General features: G+C 40.1%; 1 protein-coding gene across 5 annotated transcripts in view; it reads right to left on the bottom strand.

Moving 5' to 3' along the window:
* Nucleotides 1–1,103: 1,103 nt before the first annotated feature.
* The window catches only part of BCAS1 (brain enriched myelin associated protein 1), a 60,290-nt gene continuing 41,879 nt past the window's right edge, over nt 1,104–19,514 (bottom strand). For 2 of the 5 annotated variants that reach the window (XM_072996834.2, XM_078392162.1), the window contains 4 exons: nt 15,942–16,097; nt 12,748–12,813; nt 5,449–5,700; nt 1,104–2,741 (listed from right to left, as the gene is read on the bottom strand). In XM_072996834.2, the coding sequence (XP_072852935.2) occupies nt 2,667–2,741; nt 5,449–5,700; nt 12,748–12,813; nt 15,942–16,097 (549 nt within the window). In that variant the 3' untranslated portion in view covers nt 1,104–2,666. The remainder of the gene's footprint in view (nt 2,742–5,448; nt 5,701–12,747; nt 12,814–15,941; nt 16,098–19,514) is intronic. The other 3 variants (XM_020779537.3, XM_078392163.1, XM_072996837.2) reach the window with 2 other exon arrangements.

Below are 19,514 nucleotides of genomic sequence, written 5' to 3'. Positions count from 1 at the left end.
CGTATAACGATGTTTCCTATGGGTGATTTTCGCTTAGCGAAGTTTGGGACCATGCTTCACATAACGAATGCGATTTTAGGTCCCCTGCTTCACTTAACGATGTTTCTTTTTTCAATTAAAAAAGTATCTTAGAAGGGTCAAAAACGGTTCTAAATGCTTGGATTCATTAGAGGACCCCCTAAGTCATGTGCAAACCTGATTTGGCTTTGATCTGACTTTTCGTTAATTTATGGTGCATTTTTTTTTCGGCCCATAGGAACCAATGGACCTGTCAAAATCTGACAGCTCCATGCTTTCCTATGGGGGAAGAAAAAATTCACAAAAATTAGCGAAGACTCAGCAACTGTTCTAAATGCTTCGGTTCGTTAGAGGACCCCCTAAGTCATGTGCAAACCTGATTTGGCTTTGATCTGACTTTTTGTTAATTTATGGTGAATTTTTATTTTCGGCCCATAGGAACCAATGGACCTGTCAAAATCTGACAGCTCCATGCTTTCCTATGGGGGAGAAAACAATTCACCATAAATTAACAAAAGTTCAGATCAAAGCCAAATCAGGTTTGCGCACGACTTAGGGCGTCCTGTAACGAACCCAAGCATTTAGAGCAGTTGCTGAGTCTTCGCTAATTTTTTGTGAATTTTTTCTTCCCCCATAGGAAATAATGGAGCTGTCAGATTTTGACAGCTGTCAAAAGTTGGGGGAAAAAATTCACCATAAATTAACGAAAAGTCAGATCAAAGCCAAATTAACTTTTGCATCCGTTTTAGAGGGTGCAGAAGCTAATCCAAGCATTTAAAACCATTTTTGACCCTTTTATGACACACTTAATTTTGCAAAAATTGACTTCGCAAAGCCATTGAAATGTATTGAGTCAGCTTCAATACATTCCAATGGAGGAAACATTGTATCGTTTAACGATGTTTCCTATGGGTTTTTTCGCTTAAGGACGGCAATCCGTGCCTATTGGAATGGATTAACCGGTTTCCAATGCATTCCTATGGAAAATGGTGTTTCGCATAACGATATTTCACATAACGGTTTTTTTTTGGGAACCAATTAAAATCGTTATGCGAGGCACCACTGTACCGGTTAAGTGTAACGTCTACACTGGGGTATAGTTGCATAGGAATCTCACAAATGCCACTGTGTCCCCTTCTGCCTTTTGTACAATATCCCAGCTCTGTGTGACACAACTAGTTTTAATTTCCAGGCTAACTAGGAGTTGTATGAAGGGGCCACAACACTCTGCACACAGGAGATGTTGGGCACAATGTCTGTGGAACCGCTAAGGTATCCTGAGGCCTTGGAGGGTGGCTACCAGTCAGAGCTGACTGTACTGGGTTCAATGGGGAAATGATCTCACCTGTTTTATGAGACAGTACATAACTGACAAACTGGGAACATTATAGCTAGAGTGGGGACCCTCTAGTCCTGCAAACAAACCCAGTCCTTTACAATTATTAATGGTTTCTCAACTTTCATAAATAGTATTACTGTAAGTAAGAATGTTACGATAAAAAATAGAGGCATTTCGGTCTCACACTTTTGCCTTTGGACTTCCTCACCTTCCCTAAAAAATTATCAAGAACTAAATTTGGTCCTTGGGTTGGAAGACTTTTCCCACTCTTCTTTTAAGCTTCAATTTACTGCTCTGCCGACGGCTGTAAACCTCATGTTTTTCAAAACACCTCCTAGATGCTTGCCTGGGTATCTCAGCTCCATCAGCAGCAGTGCTGTGGCTATGTCTCTTGCAAGGAAAACATCCCACACCTGTGGACTGCTTGTGCCACAAAGCTGCTTGCTCAACATTATTCTAGATCTATTAATTTTGCTTAAGCGGTACAGTGTGCTGTAAGGACAACAAGAAAACCAACGCATGTTATCCTGTAAAGCGCTGAGTTTTTGCCTTTGGAGAGATTTCCAAAGCATGCACATGCGCGCCACACAGAGAATTCAACCTATAACACCTCAATGCCACAAACTTGGGAAACATAATTTGTATCCTATAATAAGTTTCTGATAAATACCAATCCATAGAGAATGTATGAGCATATAAATTGGGTGTGCAAAAATTTGGAAGCCCTGATTCATTTGGGAAACCTCAATTAATAACCCAAGATCTCTACCTGAGTCTTGGTTAATCTGAGCTTTCTTTCTTTTCCAAACGGGATCACAAATGAATTTCTAACTGAGCCAAAGGTGAGAATGACTTTACTTCTATACTCAAAAATCTCTCTCATGACTCATTGGAGATTCCCAGGTATGAGGTGTGAAGAGCATATCACAGGAGGTGGGAACATGAATGAACTTTTTTTTTTTTTAACAAAAATGGATTTTATGCCAGGACTTTAGTAGTTGTTTCCTCCTTCCTTTTGGCTTGTCTTTCCTAGTTAGCCAGTTATCAACCCTAGTCACAAACCTCTCTTTGGCTGTTTCCCGTAGTATCTCTGTAGGTTGTGCTGATGTTCTATACTTTGAGAAATGAAACAATTTCAAAACGTGCATCACTCTTTGCCTTGAGCATAGCCGCACTCATTTGGCAATGTCCATGTAAAGCAGAAGGGGACAGGGAAGAATGGACCCAAAGAAGTCATTCATTTTTGTAACTGTAAGGGGGTAAAAAAAAAGTTGATAATCCAATTTTCCCAACTGTTTCAAACTCTTCCTTACTTGGGTTTGACATAAGGCATGATAGACACTGGATCTGTTTGGACCTGAGCATCCGACATCCGCTTGGGGCTCTGTTGAAGGAAGAAAAAAAAAAGAAAATCAGAGGTTTGTTTATTTGCCTTCTATGCTTTACTCCTGTGACCTCAAGACTGTACTATATCTTCACAGCAACCAGAGAAGTGGGGGCGGGGGGAGTGACCCAAGGTTACTCACTGAGTTACAGCACTCACTGGGGACTAGAACACACAACTCTCAGATTCCAAGTATAACAGATGCAGCTGAAGTTGCATTAGAAAATGACTGTGTGGGAGCATTTTAACCTTCATATTTCATACTGGTTCACTTCATGCTGGGCCAATGATGTGCTTCATCATTATAGTAAATAAACAAGAATGGTGAGTTCAAAAAAAGTATGCTTGGTAGCTTAATTATGCATATTTTGTTCTGGTCTTACTGTTTATGAGGAACAGCAAAGACCTGGAAGCCTCACACCAGAAACAGAAATATTACTCAGCCCTTCCCTTACTCTGACTTTATACTTGACAGCTTAGTTTGGTGCGGAATATGGACTACAAACTTGCGTTTATAAGTAAAAAGTGAGTTTCTAAACCCATATACTACAGTGTCATATATTACACTTCTTCTGTGCTTGCACTGCATGACAAAATAGCATTTAAAAACTTTTGCCACAACACACTGATTGCCTTGAGACCAGCTACAAGCCTACTGGATATATCTGTGTTTACCCAAAGATAACTTGGTTGAATATTCCTTCTGAAAAGCTTGGTACGTTACAGGACTTTCGGTGCTGGCAGGCAGGAAGATATAAGACACACCTTCTACAGTTCTAAACATATAACCATTTTTTACCTGACTTATGAATATTGTTTAACATTCTACAGTAATCTTACCCTGTAAAGAAGGTTAGAAGAAAAGTTATCATTGATTCCCAAGAAGTTCTAAGAGGTGCTGTTTCCCCCTCAGCTTTCTGTTTTGGTTTTCTCTATGGCAGGGAATTGCATATGAAGGAAAAGTGTCTCTAGGACAGACATTATTCTTGTTGCTAATACCTTTACAATTTAGAAATAGGCCCTGCCCAAAGGCTCACAATCTACAGGACAAGACATGAAGGAGAATGGAAGACATGCAAAGGGAAATCAAGAGTGGAACAGAAGTTATTATAAAACATGCAGTCATGATACATGCAGTCAAATGCACGGCCAAAGAGACATTTCACACTGATTTTCCTCAAAGAGAAGTAAGGTGTTTTTGAAGCAGTAATAAAAAAACAAAACAAAACACTTCACTATTCTTGGATGCAGTTAAAAAGGGCAACCTTACACCATATTGTTTTCCAGACACAAGTACTCTGTTGCTTTAGCAGCTACTAAGAAACAAATGTGTCCCAGTCTGGTTTGACCAGAATTATTATTATTATTATTATTATTATTATTATTATTATTATTATTATTATTATTATTATTATTATTATTATTATTATTATTATTATTATTATTATTATTATTATTATTATTATACACAGCCCACCAAATATTGGCTGGATTGAGTTCCTTGAATATTGGATCATTCATCGGTATTTTTAAAAAATATGTGCTGTTCCATGAGTAATTGCTGCATCATACTCTAGGTGTAAATACATCTAATTTACACCTAGAGTACAAAGATGATTTTGTAGATCTTTTGGTATTGCACCTAAAGCACCAATTATAACCTGATCAATTTTAGAGTTTTTCGTTTGTTTGTTTTTTGTTTATAGCTCAATCTCAATCTGTAAGTTTTTATACTGTATTTGATTTTTGTTTTCAAATTCCTTCTATTCAAATCTAACATTCCCATGTATAGCCACATCTACTATCCTGTTCTGCTTCCTTTCAACCATTATATAATCAGGTGTGTTATGAGTCAGATGTTTATTAGTTTGAATCCGGAAGTCCCATAGTATTTTGACTTTTTAAATTTTCAACAACATTTTCAGTTTTGTGGTTTCACCAGTTTATGGTTGTTGTTGTTTTCCACTTTATAGTCATTTGATTTTCTATAATTGACATTAACCCCCTACCTCTGTTGTACATTAACCAGAGCACTGATACACTAGACGGGTGGTATAAAAATCAGATAGATAGATAGATAGATAGATAGATAGATAGATAGATAGATAGATAGATAGATAGATAGATAGATAGATAGATAGATAGATAGATAGATAGATAGATAGATAGATAGATAGATAGATAGATTCATGCAATTTTATACCAATAGCTATTTCAGTTATTGGAAGATATGTCAGCTGATTTTTTTTTAGTGAATGTTAATATTTTGGCTTTAACACATAGGGGAAAAACAACCACACTCAATAGATTTATCAGTACCTCTTGACTATAAACTGTATAGATAGTGCCCCTGTTTGGTCCCAGATCTTTGTACTTGATTTGAATGGGGCCAGGTTCATCTATGTACTACTGATGCACCGTTTCTAGCAACATATTGATTAGAATGGATGATGGTCCTTAACCATATCAGTGCATCTTCATGACAGCAATTTGGTTTCATTTTAACTGCCATTGCACCATCCCACAGTATCTTGGTATGTGCAGTTTGAGGAGGGACTCTGCATTCTCTGATGTAGTTCCAGTGGCGGCACTAAACCCTACCTGAAAATACTAAGCACCTCAACTGAACCCACGGGATTCTAAGGGATAGAGCCATTCCAGTTCCCAAGCTCTGAGAATGACTAAAGAAAGAGGAACGGTAACGTACAAGGCCCTTAAAAAACCCTCCGAATGACTGTCGCTTCTCTAGTCTCTTGGGTATGTTCTCCTTGGCAGCATCCCCCCCATTCTGAAGGGAGGCAGTTGTGGCTGTTTCTTGCTCCCCAGGATCCTGTTGCTCTTCTTTGGCCTCCTGTGGGTTTCCTTCCTGCTTGTCCAGCGTCTCTGTCGAGCTCCTTTGACTGCTGTCGCCTGCAGCGTTTCTGTTCTCGGTCAAGGACCTGTCTGTGAAGTCCAGTGTCTAAAGCAGTTTCAAACAGTGGTTATTTTGCTGTTGTGGCTTAAAATATGACATGCATTTGAATTGGCAGGAGTCTCCCCCATCGTGCCCCCTTCTCCACACCAAGTGGTGGTGGGGAAAAATTAGCCACCTGGTAGGCTGAACGCAGTCCAGTCCTGTGCAAACCCACTGGGTAATAAAGTCATTGTCAAGTTCATTTCTCAGTAAGCATGCAAAAGGGTGGCCTGTGTAGCATAGGAAGATGTCGTTTCATCTGCCTTCCTCACACCTATGTACAGTGATGCCTCGTTTAACGGCTGCCTCGCTTAACGAGGAAATTGCTGTACGATTAGGTTTTTGCAATCGCTTTTGCAATCACAAAACAATGGTTTAAATGGGGTTTTTCTGCTTTGCGATGATCAGTTCCGTGCTTCGGGAACCGATTTTCACTTTACGACGATCAGCAAACTGCCAATTGTTGGGTTTCAAAATGGCCACTGGCTGAAGAAAATGGCTCCCCGCTGTTTTTAGGATGGATTTCTCGCTATACAGGGAGCAGAAAATGGCCGTCTTATGGAGGATCTTCGCTGGATGAGCAGGTATTCAGCCCATTGGAACGCATTGAATAGTTTTCAATGCGTTTCAATGTTTTTTTAATTTCGTTTGACGATGTTTTCACTCTACAGCGATTTCGCTGGAACGAATTAACGTCGTCAAGCGAGGCACCACTGTATAGTTATTTTGACAGTTACAGGATTACATGAGGGCTTTCAAGTTAAGTGAGATATTTAAGGAGTTGGTTTCCCAGTTCCACTCCTGGAGTGAACTTCCACGGCCAAGTGGGGATCCGAACCCTGTTCTCCAGAGTTCTAGTCCATCACTCAGTCACCACACCACACTGGGAATCCCATCGGCAAAGGATGGGATTATGAACACAATATTATACTCTGGTTGAAACTAAGCTGTAAGCCACAACTAGAGTAGGCCCATTAAATCTGTAGGAATCTGGTTAGTGAACATCTACGTAAGCTCACTGATTCAGTGGGCCTACTCTAGTTGCAACTTACTATTAGGTTTCAGCCACTGAGTTATATAAAAAAATAAGCTTTCATCCAAGCTGATTATTTTGAGAAGTGATGTCTGGAGCAAAATTTCAATTCAAAATTTCAACCTCCGTGGTGCTTAAGCTGATTACTATCCAGCTAACAGGACCCACTGGAGGTAGGCACAGGATGTGGCATCTAGTCTGCTGACTTGCAATGTTAAAAGCAGAGCTTCCATAAACATCTGTACTAGTTGCAGAGCCCATGAACACATAAGCCGTCTGATCTAAGCTGCTAAGAAAAATATTTACTGTGTAGGCTAGCATCACTTTTTTCTTTCTCTTTTCTTTTCTTTCTTCCTGCCTGTCTGCTTGATTTATTTAAAATATGGATGCACCGCCCCAGTCTTGATCAGGATGACTGCATGCAGGTGATAACGGTATTAAATCTGCCCCTGATGTCCGTCTGCCCTCCAGAAATGAGAAGGAACTAAACTTTGGCATCAATAAGGATGACATTGACAACTTTAGTGACAAACAGAGATAGGCACAAAGTGAACCACAAAGCAAATAAAATCCATGAATTGGGCCATTGCGTAGTTCATTTTGGGGTGCTTCAGAGAAACATGCCTGCCCAGAATGAAATGAAATGCTAAACTATTATTGGCATCGGTGATTCGTGCATTTTGGGACTTCCCGGAACTGCTAAAGAGCTCTTTCCTGGGGGGACTTGTTTTTTTGGGAGGATAACTTGGACATCCCAAATACAATATTTGCCAAATTTGGGGAGTGTGAGGAGGAGAGTGAGCTGAAGACTCAGCTTGAGTTTGATGTCTCTAACTTGCTCCCTGGTCCAGGAAATCCCAAATTTCGTGAACCACAAAACAGTTCAATTTCATCAGAAAATTTGTGGGTTGTGGTTCATTAATAGTGATGAACCAGAAACCATCACGAACCACCATTTTCCCAGTTTGTGCCCATCTCTAGTGACAAATTCTGTTATGGATTGAAAAGACCCTTTCTTGAAATCACAAAGAGTTGCTTCCAGCCAGTGTAGGTAATACTGAGCTAGAAGGAACAATGACTCAGTATAAGGCAGCTTGCTAGGCTGAAACACATCCCATGACCTTCATTGTGTGTGATAACATTCTGCCCCAAAGCCAGGAAGTAGCCATCTGGGCACAGGCCTAGACAAAAAGGGTTTTTAAAATATGCATGCAATGCAACAACAGCATAGAAACAAAGCAGTAACAATGTCCTTATCACAAGCCATGAAGATGTGAAATGAGGGAAGAGAGAAAGAAAATGTATGGAAGATTAAGATAATCACCAAGCTACAGAAAGGAAAGGTTATAAGAGCACATTTATAACAATAATTTATTAGAAAAGTGACAACATGTAATTTGTTCAAAGTTAAGTCTAAACCAGTGACATTTCTCCACAGAACTGCATTTGCAGGAAACTTGACTATTATTAATATAATTATTATTTTACAAAGCAACAGTGATTACAAAGCTCTTTACTTTAACAAAGGAAGGAGAAAAGAACAGACTAGAGACAAGACTTGAGATTCAGAAGGATTTTCAAATAAACTCTAAGAAATCAAACCTAAATGGCACTGTTAGTGTTATTATAGTTCCAGACTGGAAAGATCAATGAGTTAATATTCCTTCCCATCCCCAGCCAGCCATCATGGTAGATTTGGGACATGATGCCCAAGTGAAACATCTGGAAGCAAATGCATTTTTAAAATAACTGTAGAAGAATGATGGGTTTTGTTGCATTAAAAAGTTTTTACATTTAATTTGCTTGGGCATCTTAAGCTGTTGTGTATTAACTCTTCTTTCATGATGTTTAGAGGCAAAATGATGAGATTCTGGAGACAAAGCAGTGCATTAATTAAAACTAGGGATGGGCATGAATCTCAGTTCGGAAGTTCGTGCTGGTTTGGAACTATGGCACCATACTCGCCACACGTTCGCTTTCCCCACCTCTGGCTGGATCCCCCACTCAGCAGCTGGCACACACCCCTCTCCTCCTCCTCCTCCTCTTTGATTTTTCTGCCTCCCCAGCAGGAACATGGATTTCTCTGCCCCACGTCCTTGGCTGGTCACTCATTCAGACAAAGAGGCAGGATAGGCAAGCTCTTACTCCTGCTGGGGATTGGCTGAACTGTCAATCCCCCTGCTGGGGATTGGCTGAACAGGAGGAAGACAGAAGTACTCTCTGACTAGTGAGTGGAGCATCCGTCGGGGAGGAGAGGGAAGCAAATGTGCAGCAAATGTGCTGCCATGCATATGAACTGGCATGAAACTCCAAACGGAGGTTCGTGCCCATCTTTAATTAAAACTACGGCTGCTGGAAGGGACGTGGTGGCGCTGCGGGCTAAACCGCAGAAGCCTGTGCTGCAGGGTCAGAAGACCAAGCAGTCGTAAGATCGAATCCACGCGACGGAGTGAGTGCCCGTCACTTGTCCCAGCTCCCGCCAACCTAGCGGTTCGAAAGCATGCAAATGCAAGTAGATAAATAGGGACCACTTCGGTGGGAAGGTAACAGCGTTCCATGTCTAAGTCGCACTGGCCATGTGACCACGGAAGATTGTCTTCAGACAAACGCTGGCTCTATGGCTTGGAAACGGGGATGAGCACCGCCCCCTAGAGTCGAACACGACTGGACAAAAATTGTCAAGGGGAACCTTTACCTTTACCTTTACCTTACGGCTGCTGGAAGTTCTTTCACAGAATAATAGAATCACAGAATAATGGAGATGGAAAGGGCTTATAAGACCATAGAGTCCAACCCCCTGCTCCGTATAGGCATTCAAATCAAAGTATACTGCTATGTTGTATCTTAAGGCTAGCACACAAGTAATCACTTGGTCAATGCACAGACTCTGATGAAGAAATTTAGGAGCGGGCACTTTATCTTAGTGACTGATCACATTCTGTTTTGAAAAAGAAACCCCACAGGCCTAAATCTCTCTGTGAGAGAAGGGCCTAAAATAGCAAGCTGCCTCTTGGAAGTCGTGACTCCCACACAAGCACATTTAAAGAATATGTAAAGTTTGCCCAAATCCTGAAATTTGCCTAAATCACACTGGAGTAAGGGGGACTGAATCAATGGGGATTTGGGGAGTCTCAGTTTCTCTCAAATACATTTATACCAAATCATAACTGAGGGCTACATGCAACAACTCTCTCTTCATGGCTGATTGGGGCTAATATATTTCAGGCTGACATAAAGGGAAAGAACTTCAGGCCTCATCCACCAACACTGCTAAAAACTGGCAGTAAGTTGGAATGCTGAAATTCAGTAGCAACTGAAGGGGAATCTTGCTTAAACTCAGCATTTTGGCACACTGGAGAAAGTATTGAAAGGGAAAGATTCATGTCCTTGTGTTTCATGTATCCTGTAACCATAAAAAACCACAAGAGACATGACAGGGTGGTTGGTTAGATATAGGCAACAGAATCCTTTTGCAGCCAGCCGTGCAATTTCCCCAGCAGTTGCTCCTTTGCTGTATAATGGGCATCTTCCTTTAATTTTCTGGGGGCTGCAAAAAACAAGCTGTGTGATGTCAAGTAAAGTTTGTCCAGCAGCTGAGCGGAAAAAGTACATTCAAGATGCCAACTTATTCCTGAATCAGCTTGAATACCTGCAGATTCTTTTACATGAAAAATTAAAAATAATATAATCAGATAATCTCTTTGAGGTTATATATATAGCCATGTTGAAAAGCCAAAGAAAAAGGCATGTTTAATACGGATAGCCATGAGACTGGGGAATGCAAAATGAAAGCCATAAATAACAAGTTGTATTAATCGTTCCGTTTCTAATGCTTGATCCAGCCCTGACAATTTGTCACAATTCTGATGCTTCTTGAGAAAGGAAAACCGTATTAAGAAGATTGTGTTTTCCCAATCAAGTCTACATACAGCAGCTCCAAAGCTTTGGCAGCCACAGAACGTAAGATTTTTTGTGAACTTGAGAGATGATTCAGAGATGATATCCTTGCATTCACTGAAATGCCATAAATCTTTACATATACTGCATTTTAGTGACGACCAGAAAAATTAGGAGAACACAATTAAAGCAGTTCGCCCCAACAAAGGACAACTGAACTGTCTTTGGAAAATTTAGCAGTTATATATGCCTCTATTGATGTTCAGTGACCTTTGACCTTTTTTTCAGGGCCCTGTACCATTTCTATCATGAGGTTAAATGGAGTTGATTTGGAATCCTTTTGCTTAGTAACTATGAACCATTGCAGAGTTCACGTTTTAAGGCCTTATGTCAGCTTAAGTCTTCCCTGAAGGGCTAATGCAAATGGACAACTGGCTGAATGAGATCATAATAACTAGTAAGAGCGATATTAGCAGGAAATACTAATGAGAGAAATAGGGCCAAGCGAGCTGATAAGGAAGTTAGCACATCATTACAAGTGAAGTTGTGTTTAAAGACACCAGTTTTATCCTTGCATGAGCTTTCCTCATCTCTTCAGTTTGCAAACTACAGTAGCTGGCTTTTGCTTGGAGAGTCATCTCTGGTAGCTTAGCACAGAATTTATTTGCAAGTCTGATTGCTCAGCCATGGGATTTTGAAGAACCTCATGCCTGAAAGGAAACCATTGCCATAACAGGAAAATATGCCTTTCTCTTAACGTTAAATCTGACCCCTGGTTGAGAGTTAGTGTGGTGCATTGTTTACTGCTGCATAAAGATTTGGGAGATCAGGATTCATGTCCTCGCTGGATCATGAAGCTGGGTGACTTCGTGCTAATCATTGTATTTTTCAATACTTGACACCAAACATAAATAAAACAGGTCTCTTCTGTTTACTCAGAACTAATATTTTATGTTGCTGCAGTTATTGCCAGCTCTTTTTTGAAAGTACTTAATGTGGACAGTATCCTGTTGCATAGCTATGCCAGCACAATGTGAGTGATGTCACCAAAAGTGGCAGATAAAAGAGTTCTATTGGGAGGATTGTAACTTCCTATTATGGAGCATGCATTGCCTACACCCCAAAATAACAACACAAACTCTTTACATTAGCAGCAATCTGCTGCTGCCAGTGACATCACTCCTGTTGTACTGACAAAACTACACAAGAGGATATTGGCAAGCATATTGCTATCTGGCTCCAAAGCAGGCCCGTTTTCATCAAAACAGCTAACAGGATCAAGCAATAGGACAGTACCTTGTGCCTTATACTGGATAATAAGGAGAAACTACTTCCCACAAATGATAACACGTTTCCTGTCTTCGGATCACCATCTTAAACATTACAGATAGTAATGCTAAAAGTAGTTGTTCCAGAATATGAGTGCAGTGAAACAATTTATTTTATTTGTGATTATGAATATAGCAGTACTTGTAATGTTCATTGTACAAAAAGAGCTAAGTGCCATAGTGTTTGCTGAACAAGCAAGTCACTGTGTTGGCATTATCAGCAGACCAGAAAAAAATACAGGGAAATACTCTGGTTCTCTCCAGCAGGCAGTTCTTATCTCCACTTTGCAAATATTTACATAAATACAAAATGCAAACCGAAGAATACTTGCCTTGCCACTAAATTTATAAGAGTAGGGCAGAAAACATGAAAAAAAAATCCTATAAAAACCTAAAAGTGCTTAAAATTAAAATTAAGTTTTAAAGGCAACTGGGAAAATTACATATCATATTTGTAACTACTTGTTATGCCACTTTTGCTGCAATATTATGACTGTTTTTTTACATTACTCATTACTCCAAACAGCTAGTTACATGCAACTACATTAATTGTAACTAGTTCCTTCCATACTCTGTAAGTATTTGCTTCCAAAGGTGAATACAATTTGTTTAAACCTAACAGTGCCACTGCAGACTTTATTAGGAAAGAAAGAGAGGGTGAAGAAGTACAATAGGTTGAACAGAACATGCTGTGTCTTGAATCAGTGTAGCATGAACCATTGTAACACCAAGCCAAGGAGAAACTCCAGCACTGAACCCGTCACCAAGGGAAGCCTGAATGATCTGTACACTTACTTGGTGATCAGGTGTTTGCCCATTTACCTCCTCTGAAGGAGCTGCCCTTCCATCATTTCTGACTGACTAAAACAACAAAGGATTATACACATTTCTCCCATTTTCTTGTGTTGAGTGTGGATGGCCTTCATAAGTGATGCTGCCTAGGCCACATTGTCTTTCCTGTTCTTGAACTTGTGAACACAGTGAAGAAAACAGATCTCTTTAAATCTCAATGATGGCAACTCTCCCCAATAATGACATAATGGTAAATCTGGAAGAGCAAGTGCTCATCAGCAGAGTCCCCAGAGCCACCCCCAACCTCCAGGAATCCAAAAATGTCAACAACTAGACTGGTTCACAGCAATGAATGAGGAGTGAATATTTTGTAAAGCTAACAGATTTTAATTGCACATTCAAAACAAAACCACTCTCAGATACTTTACATTACAACGAGGATGACTTGCAATGGTATAATGTTTCTTGGAAAACCCATTTCATCCTCAACTGCTGACAGGATCACCTTGGACATGGATATTGTTATACTCCATGCAAATCAGAAAGTTCCAAGGCTTTGACCCTGAAAACTTTGGCTGTACTTCCACCAAGTTAGGGAACTTCTGAACAAGTCCCTCTGTAGAGATGGGTGTAGTGCAGCTCTTGTGTCATATGGTTGTGCCGCCTGAATTTCCAACAGACTCCCCTGCCCCCAAGGTGGCTTGCAGCAAAACAAAAACAAACAAACCCCAAATTTCAGGAACTAATTCCTGAAATTTTAACATCTTAAAGTGTTAACACCATAAATTACCAACTTTTCAAAGTCAGAATTGAACTTCTTGTCAATTGAACTTCTTGAACACCTGCCACAATTTTTTTTTGTATTTTCAAAAGTCAATTCAGCTTCCCAAGAATCTAGGGCAGCCGTTCTCAACCTTTTTTTTTTTTTGCCACGGCCATAAATACATTGTGGAAGAAATATAGGCTGAATCAGGGTTGCATAAGTCACATAATGAACATTATAAGGTGGTATGTGAAGAATTGTTTCCAGTCTGTGGCCCTCTTCAAATGTGCCAAGCCCCCCCAAGGGACACCCATTGAGAATGGTTGATCTAGGGGACAAAAAGTTGAACCCTCCCTAGAATGTTCAAAATTCACCACCTTTGCATTAGGACAAACTTGGGAAAACAATACTTTTTCCCCTTCCACCAATGATTACAAGGCAGTTTGCAGTAAAGAGAAAGGGGGGGCAGTTATGGACAAGGTTTGTGGTTCAACTAGGATTCACAATTATTGAATTTTTTGGGGGGGGGAGTGCAATTACTTCCTCAATTCCTCAGGCATACCTCTTAAATTCCCAGCGAAGGTACAGTGGTGCCTCGCTTTACGATTGCCCTGCATTACGATGAATCTGCTTTACAACTATCTTTTTGCAATCGCAATTGTGATTGCAAAATGATGGTCTAAATGGTGAGATTTCGCTTTGCGATGATCAGTTCCCTGCTTCGGGAACCGATTCTTCGCAAAACGATGATTTTTCAACAGCTGTTTGGCGGTTTCAAAATGGCTGCCGGGTAAATAAAATGGCTCCCTGCTGTGTTTAGGGATGGATTCCTCGCTATACAGGCAGCGAAAATGGCCGCCGTATGGATGATCTTCACTGGACGGTGAGTTTTAAGCCCATTGGAACACATTGAAAGGTTTTCAATGCGTTTCAATGGGCTTTTTACTTTTGCTTTGGTGGTTTTCCTGGAACGGATTATCGCCGTTAAGCGAGGCACCACTGTAATAAGTTTGGGCAAATCCTGGAGTCTCTGATTGGTTGTGTGGGGTGAAAGTTAACCAACATTTGAAGAAAATTCATAGCTTGGTGGTGTCTCCTTAAGGCATTACATATGGATTCAACACATGATCATGTAAAACCATAGAATCATAACGTTGAAAGGGGCCTATAAAGCCATCGAGTTCAACCCCATGCTCAATGTAGGAATACAAATCAAATAATATCTGCCACGTGGTTGTCTACATTTCTCTTAATGCCTCTAGCGTTGGAGCACCTTTTGAGGTAATTGGTTCCATTGCTGTACTGCCCTAACAGTTAGGAAGTTTTTCCTGATATTCAACAGGAATCTGGCTTCCTGTAACTTGAGGCCATTGTTGCGTGCCCTCCACTCTGGAACAATCAAGAACAGATCCGGCCCCTCCTCTTTATGACAGCCTTTCAAGTGGTCATTTTGACCAGATAGGCGGGGTACAAATAGAATAAATAAATAAACAAATAAATATTTGAAAAGTGCTATCATATCTCCAGTCTTCTTTTCTCAAGGCTAAACATGCCCAGTTCTTGCAATCTTTCCTCATAAGGCTTGGTTTCCAGCCCCCTGATCATCCTTGTTGCCCTCCTCTGAACTTATTCCAATTTGTCAGGATCCTTCTTGAAGTGTTGTGTCCAGAACTGGACACATTACTCAAGGTGAGGCCTAACCAGTGCCAAATAGAGGGAAACACAACATGTCTGAAGAGTTGAGGTTCATGTTTGTCTGGAATCCTGGAAGACTGGGATTCTTGCTTAGATGGAAAGCCTCCACAGCATAAATGAAAATAAAAGAGTTGTTTCACTTCCAAGAGGAACCAATTTATTTCATGTGAGCATTCATGGATCACGCAATCTACTTCCTCAGACACAACCTGATGTGTCTGAGAGGCATCTGAGAAAGCAGTCTGTGATCTTTAAAAGCTCAACTGAAATAAATCAGTTTGTCTTGAAAGTAGCAGAACCCCTTTTCAAATTTTTTGCTACACATTCTGAAACAGACTAACACGGATGCCAGGTTGGTATCCATGTAAGAAGGAAATTTCTGTCTTCAAACTCATTGCTTTCCACAGGAGAAAATATAATAGTTGGAAGCCTTTAATTAACTTTCTGAGTAATTTTAAATGCTCCAAAAGTGCAGATCCAGCAAGAAAGTGGATTCATAAGGATTGTTTCTTAGCATCTGAGAGACTTTATGAGGGGAAGTGAGGTTGAACGATGTGGTTTCTTGCTGGGTAACGCCTTTTTCAGGCCAGCTATAACTAACCAGGGCAGAACCTTTGCTTTATTTGCACAAGCCCTTAGTCAGTGGCCACCATGGGGGAATATGCCTATTTTGAAAATTCCTGGATTGTAATTTTACTGTATATCTCTTCCACACAATTTTTTAAAAAATCTTTCTTACCAATTTGAAGAATTTCCTCAGATTTGTTTTGGAAGGCTTCTCATCTTTAGATTTTGTTTCTGCTGTTTCCTGGTTTCCGGTTGCATCTTTAGCTGGTACCTCAGGCGAGGCTTCAATTCTCTCTGTGTTTATCACCTCTATGTCATCTGTTGGAGTCTGCAGGTTATTCGTAACAAGTGTTAACAAACTAGACTTTTAGACTTTCTGATAGAGGCCCTGGCATGCAGTCACTTGCTGTACATTTTATTTATTTATTTAAAATATTTTTAGCCCACCCAAGGACCCAAGGTGGCTTACATCGCCAAAGGATAGTATTTAAAGCTAAAAACAAGAAGTATACAAATACTAAAAAGGATCAAACAAATACCACTCCAAGGAATGGTAAACAAAAGCAATACCAAAGCCAAACTCAAAGCAGTAAGCCACAGCAAGCCATTAAAAATACCCACTTAGGCAGCCAGTCACTATTTAAACCCAGCTGTTTAAGGAGGAAGACTCTGCAACTATGAAAATATAGCATGTTACCGAAAAGATCAAGTTAGAACTGTTTCCCTGACATACTACATGTCTATATGAAAGGAAGAATCCCACCCCCTTCTAGTCAAGGAAAATCATGCCATTCCTGTGTGTCTCTACAACCAGCTTAACTGGTTTTGACTGTTCTGCACTGGCTTGCTAGTACTGGATTTGTACAACATGACACATACTCGAAAGAGCTTAAGAAATGATGCTTAATAAAATGCCAAGGTGACAGCCTATTACACTCCCTTTTACTGCTTTTAAAAAATAGTGCTTTAAGATTTTGTTTTAACTTCCTGTGTTTTAGTGTTTGAATTGTTTTAAAGGATTTTAAGATCTTGACATGCTTTTTTCTTCGGTTCTGTAATTCGCCCTGAGATCTGGTGCTACAGAACAGGCTACATATGTTTTAAACAATAAATAGATGAATAAAGAACTCATAAGATTAGAATCAAGATAAACCAAATTTTATAATAAATGTTGGGTTGCTGCCAAAATTAACAAGTTCTCATTCCCCTTTGCGATAGGTTGTAAAATTGACCAGTGTTGACATTTGTCTAGCATCTCATCTAAATATAAGAAGCAGTGATATTAGGATTACAATCCTAGAATGCCATGACAGACATGGACATATTGGTAGTGAGATTCTGGGAGGCGCCATTCAAAAAAGTAATTTTTTTTATCCAGCCAGTGTACATTATAAGTGCGGGGGGAGCCGCCAGCAAAACTCATAATACTATCATGCCAAGCCATGAGAAAATGGTTACCTAAGATAGAAAAATCAACCTACAGTATCTTTAAATTTTCTTTCTAACATATTTTTCTACCCTTAAATTCAAGAATAAATAATCCTGAGGGTTTTTTTTCCTATGATCTTGATAGCAGTAGTAGAAACTTTATTAGATTTCCTGTCAAGATTTTTAGTCAGAATAAGTAATTATATAAGTCATGAATCCATTAAAAAACCAACAACCTTAAAAAGAACTAGCACCATTATTCATCGTAGTAAAAATGTTTTCACCCTGCTGTTTTTTTAAAAAAACAGTTATTATTATTCTTAGATATAAAATGCAATACAATAATGGCCCTGTAATAAAACATTAGTTAACAGAAACATGGAAAGACCTAGCATAAACAAAGATAATACATAATATTTAACTATAGCAACTAAAGAAAACATAGCATAATCATTAAAATCTAAAGCCTTGTTTGTGGAAAGTCTTTTCTTAATTTTAAAATAATAACTCTGCATGCTGTGCAGTTCTGAAATTGAACACCTCCAAATTTAAATTTTATGAGCATATCTCTAATGGCATTTTGCCATGACAATCGCTGCAGTAGCTGTTTTAGCAGTTATGTGTCTTCCCTGGCTCATGATGATTGATTAGTTCCCCCACTGCAACCCAGACATGCAGCCCCTACTTAATTTAGCTGCAGGAGTTGGTGCTGTGTCTCAGAGCACAGTTTATCCTCATTCATAAGACTGTAACTGTCTCTCAGGATCTTTGGGGTGTTTTTATCCCCTTCCCTTTGTGAAATGGTATTGTGAGGCGTCACATTACAGCCACTGCTGCTACAGCTGTAGCCCAAATGCCTTTTGTCTTTCATGCTATGTTGATGCAAGGGATATCTTTTCACTTGTGATAACAGTTGTATCCTGAGGAGAAATTCCAGACATCTTTGTGTTCCAGCAAATGGGGCATATTCAATCACCCAAGAAAACTACTGGGCAATTTTATGGTTTTTCCTAAGCCATAACCATTAAGGCTGTGCTTGAGTCTTCTAATTCACTTCAGAGGCTAATCTGGGGCTTCAGAATGGATCCTCCTGATTCAGTCCAGAGCAATTCATGCCTCATGCAATTTGATTTGTTACCTGGATCTGAGTCAATTTGCAAAATGGGAATGACAGCCTCCTATTGATTTGCATTCAAAATCCAATGATATGACACTTTTTCTTCCTGTTGATATACATGAAATTTGGAGGCATCACTGAACTTAGAGCAAGGGAGTAAATCTGCCAGATGTCAGACATGTCTTTGCATACTAGGCACCTTTAAACTTTGCTTTAAAAGATAAGGCAGATGCAGTTTGTACCTCATCTGATTTGATTTGTGCTTAGCAAACGACTTAATTTGTAAATTTGCCTTGGTTCCAGAATAGAGGTGGGAACGAAGTGAAAAACAAACCAGAATGTTTATGGAAAAGTACTGGTTTGTTGGTTTAGCGTGCTTTGGCTTTGTCAAAACCAATGAAAAACCTGACCCGAGCTACAAGCATTGCTACTTCACAAACTTTCTGGTTCATCCCCTCGCCCTCGCAACCCACCCCTTCATCCTTCCCACTGTCCCCATTGCCTCTCTGTTTGGTCCTGTTGGATTCTCCTCTTCATCCTCCACTGCCGCCACCATATTGAGAGACAGTGACCAGGATTCCCTTCTGGCAACCAGGCTGTCTGCCTCTCAGTATGACAATGGTGGCAGAAGAGGAAGAGGAGGAGGAGGCAGCAGGACCAGGTAGGGAGACAACAGGGGCAGTGTGAAGGGGGTAGAGGCAGGCTGTGGGGGGGATTAGTTTTCCCTCCTCCAGGCATGATTTTTTTAAAAAAAGAAACCAGTTTATTTTTTAAAAAATTGCAGATGGTTTGTGGTTCATGGTTTGTGGCTATGAACCACCGTGAACCACCATTTTTGTGGATTATGCCCATCTCTGTTCCAGAACCAAATCTGGCCATTCCACCTCAGTTTGAATCTCAAAGAAATGTGTATGAATTTAGCCAACTCAGTTACTTATTTGGGTTTTGGCCAAAGCCTATGCTCAGACATAATAATATTAGTAAATAGTAACAGCAATTATCATCGTCATTGCCAGCATCATGATTAGAGACACATATGTATTCCCCACAGTGGAATATCCAGTGTGCTTCTGTATGTCATTTGCAGCCCTCTCCACCCCCCCTGCCCCACTGACACCCCCTTCCTATTAAAAAACAAAAAACATTCTGCCTACCAGCCGCCAATCAGGTGATCAGCGGCAGAAAGACAGTCTCCCCTCC

This window comes from Pogona vitticeps, chromosome 4 (assembly GCF_051106095.1).
Source record: "Pogona vitticeps strain Pit_001003342236 chromosome 4, PviZW2.1, whole genome shotgun sequence".
Lineage (NCBI taxonomy): Eukaryota > Metazoa > Chordata > Lepidosauria > Squamata > Agamidae > Pogona > Pogona vitticeps.
This window is presented reverse-complemented; position numbering and strand designations above follow the sequence as displayed.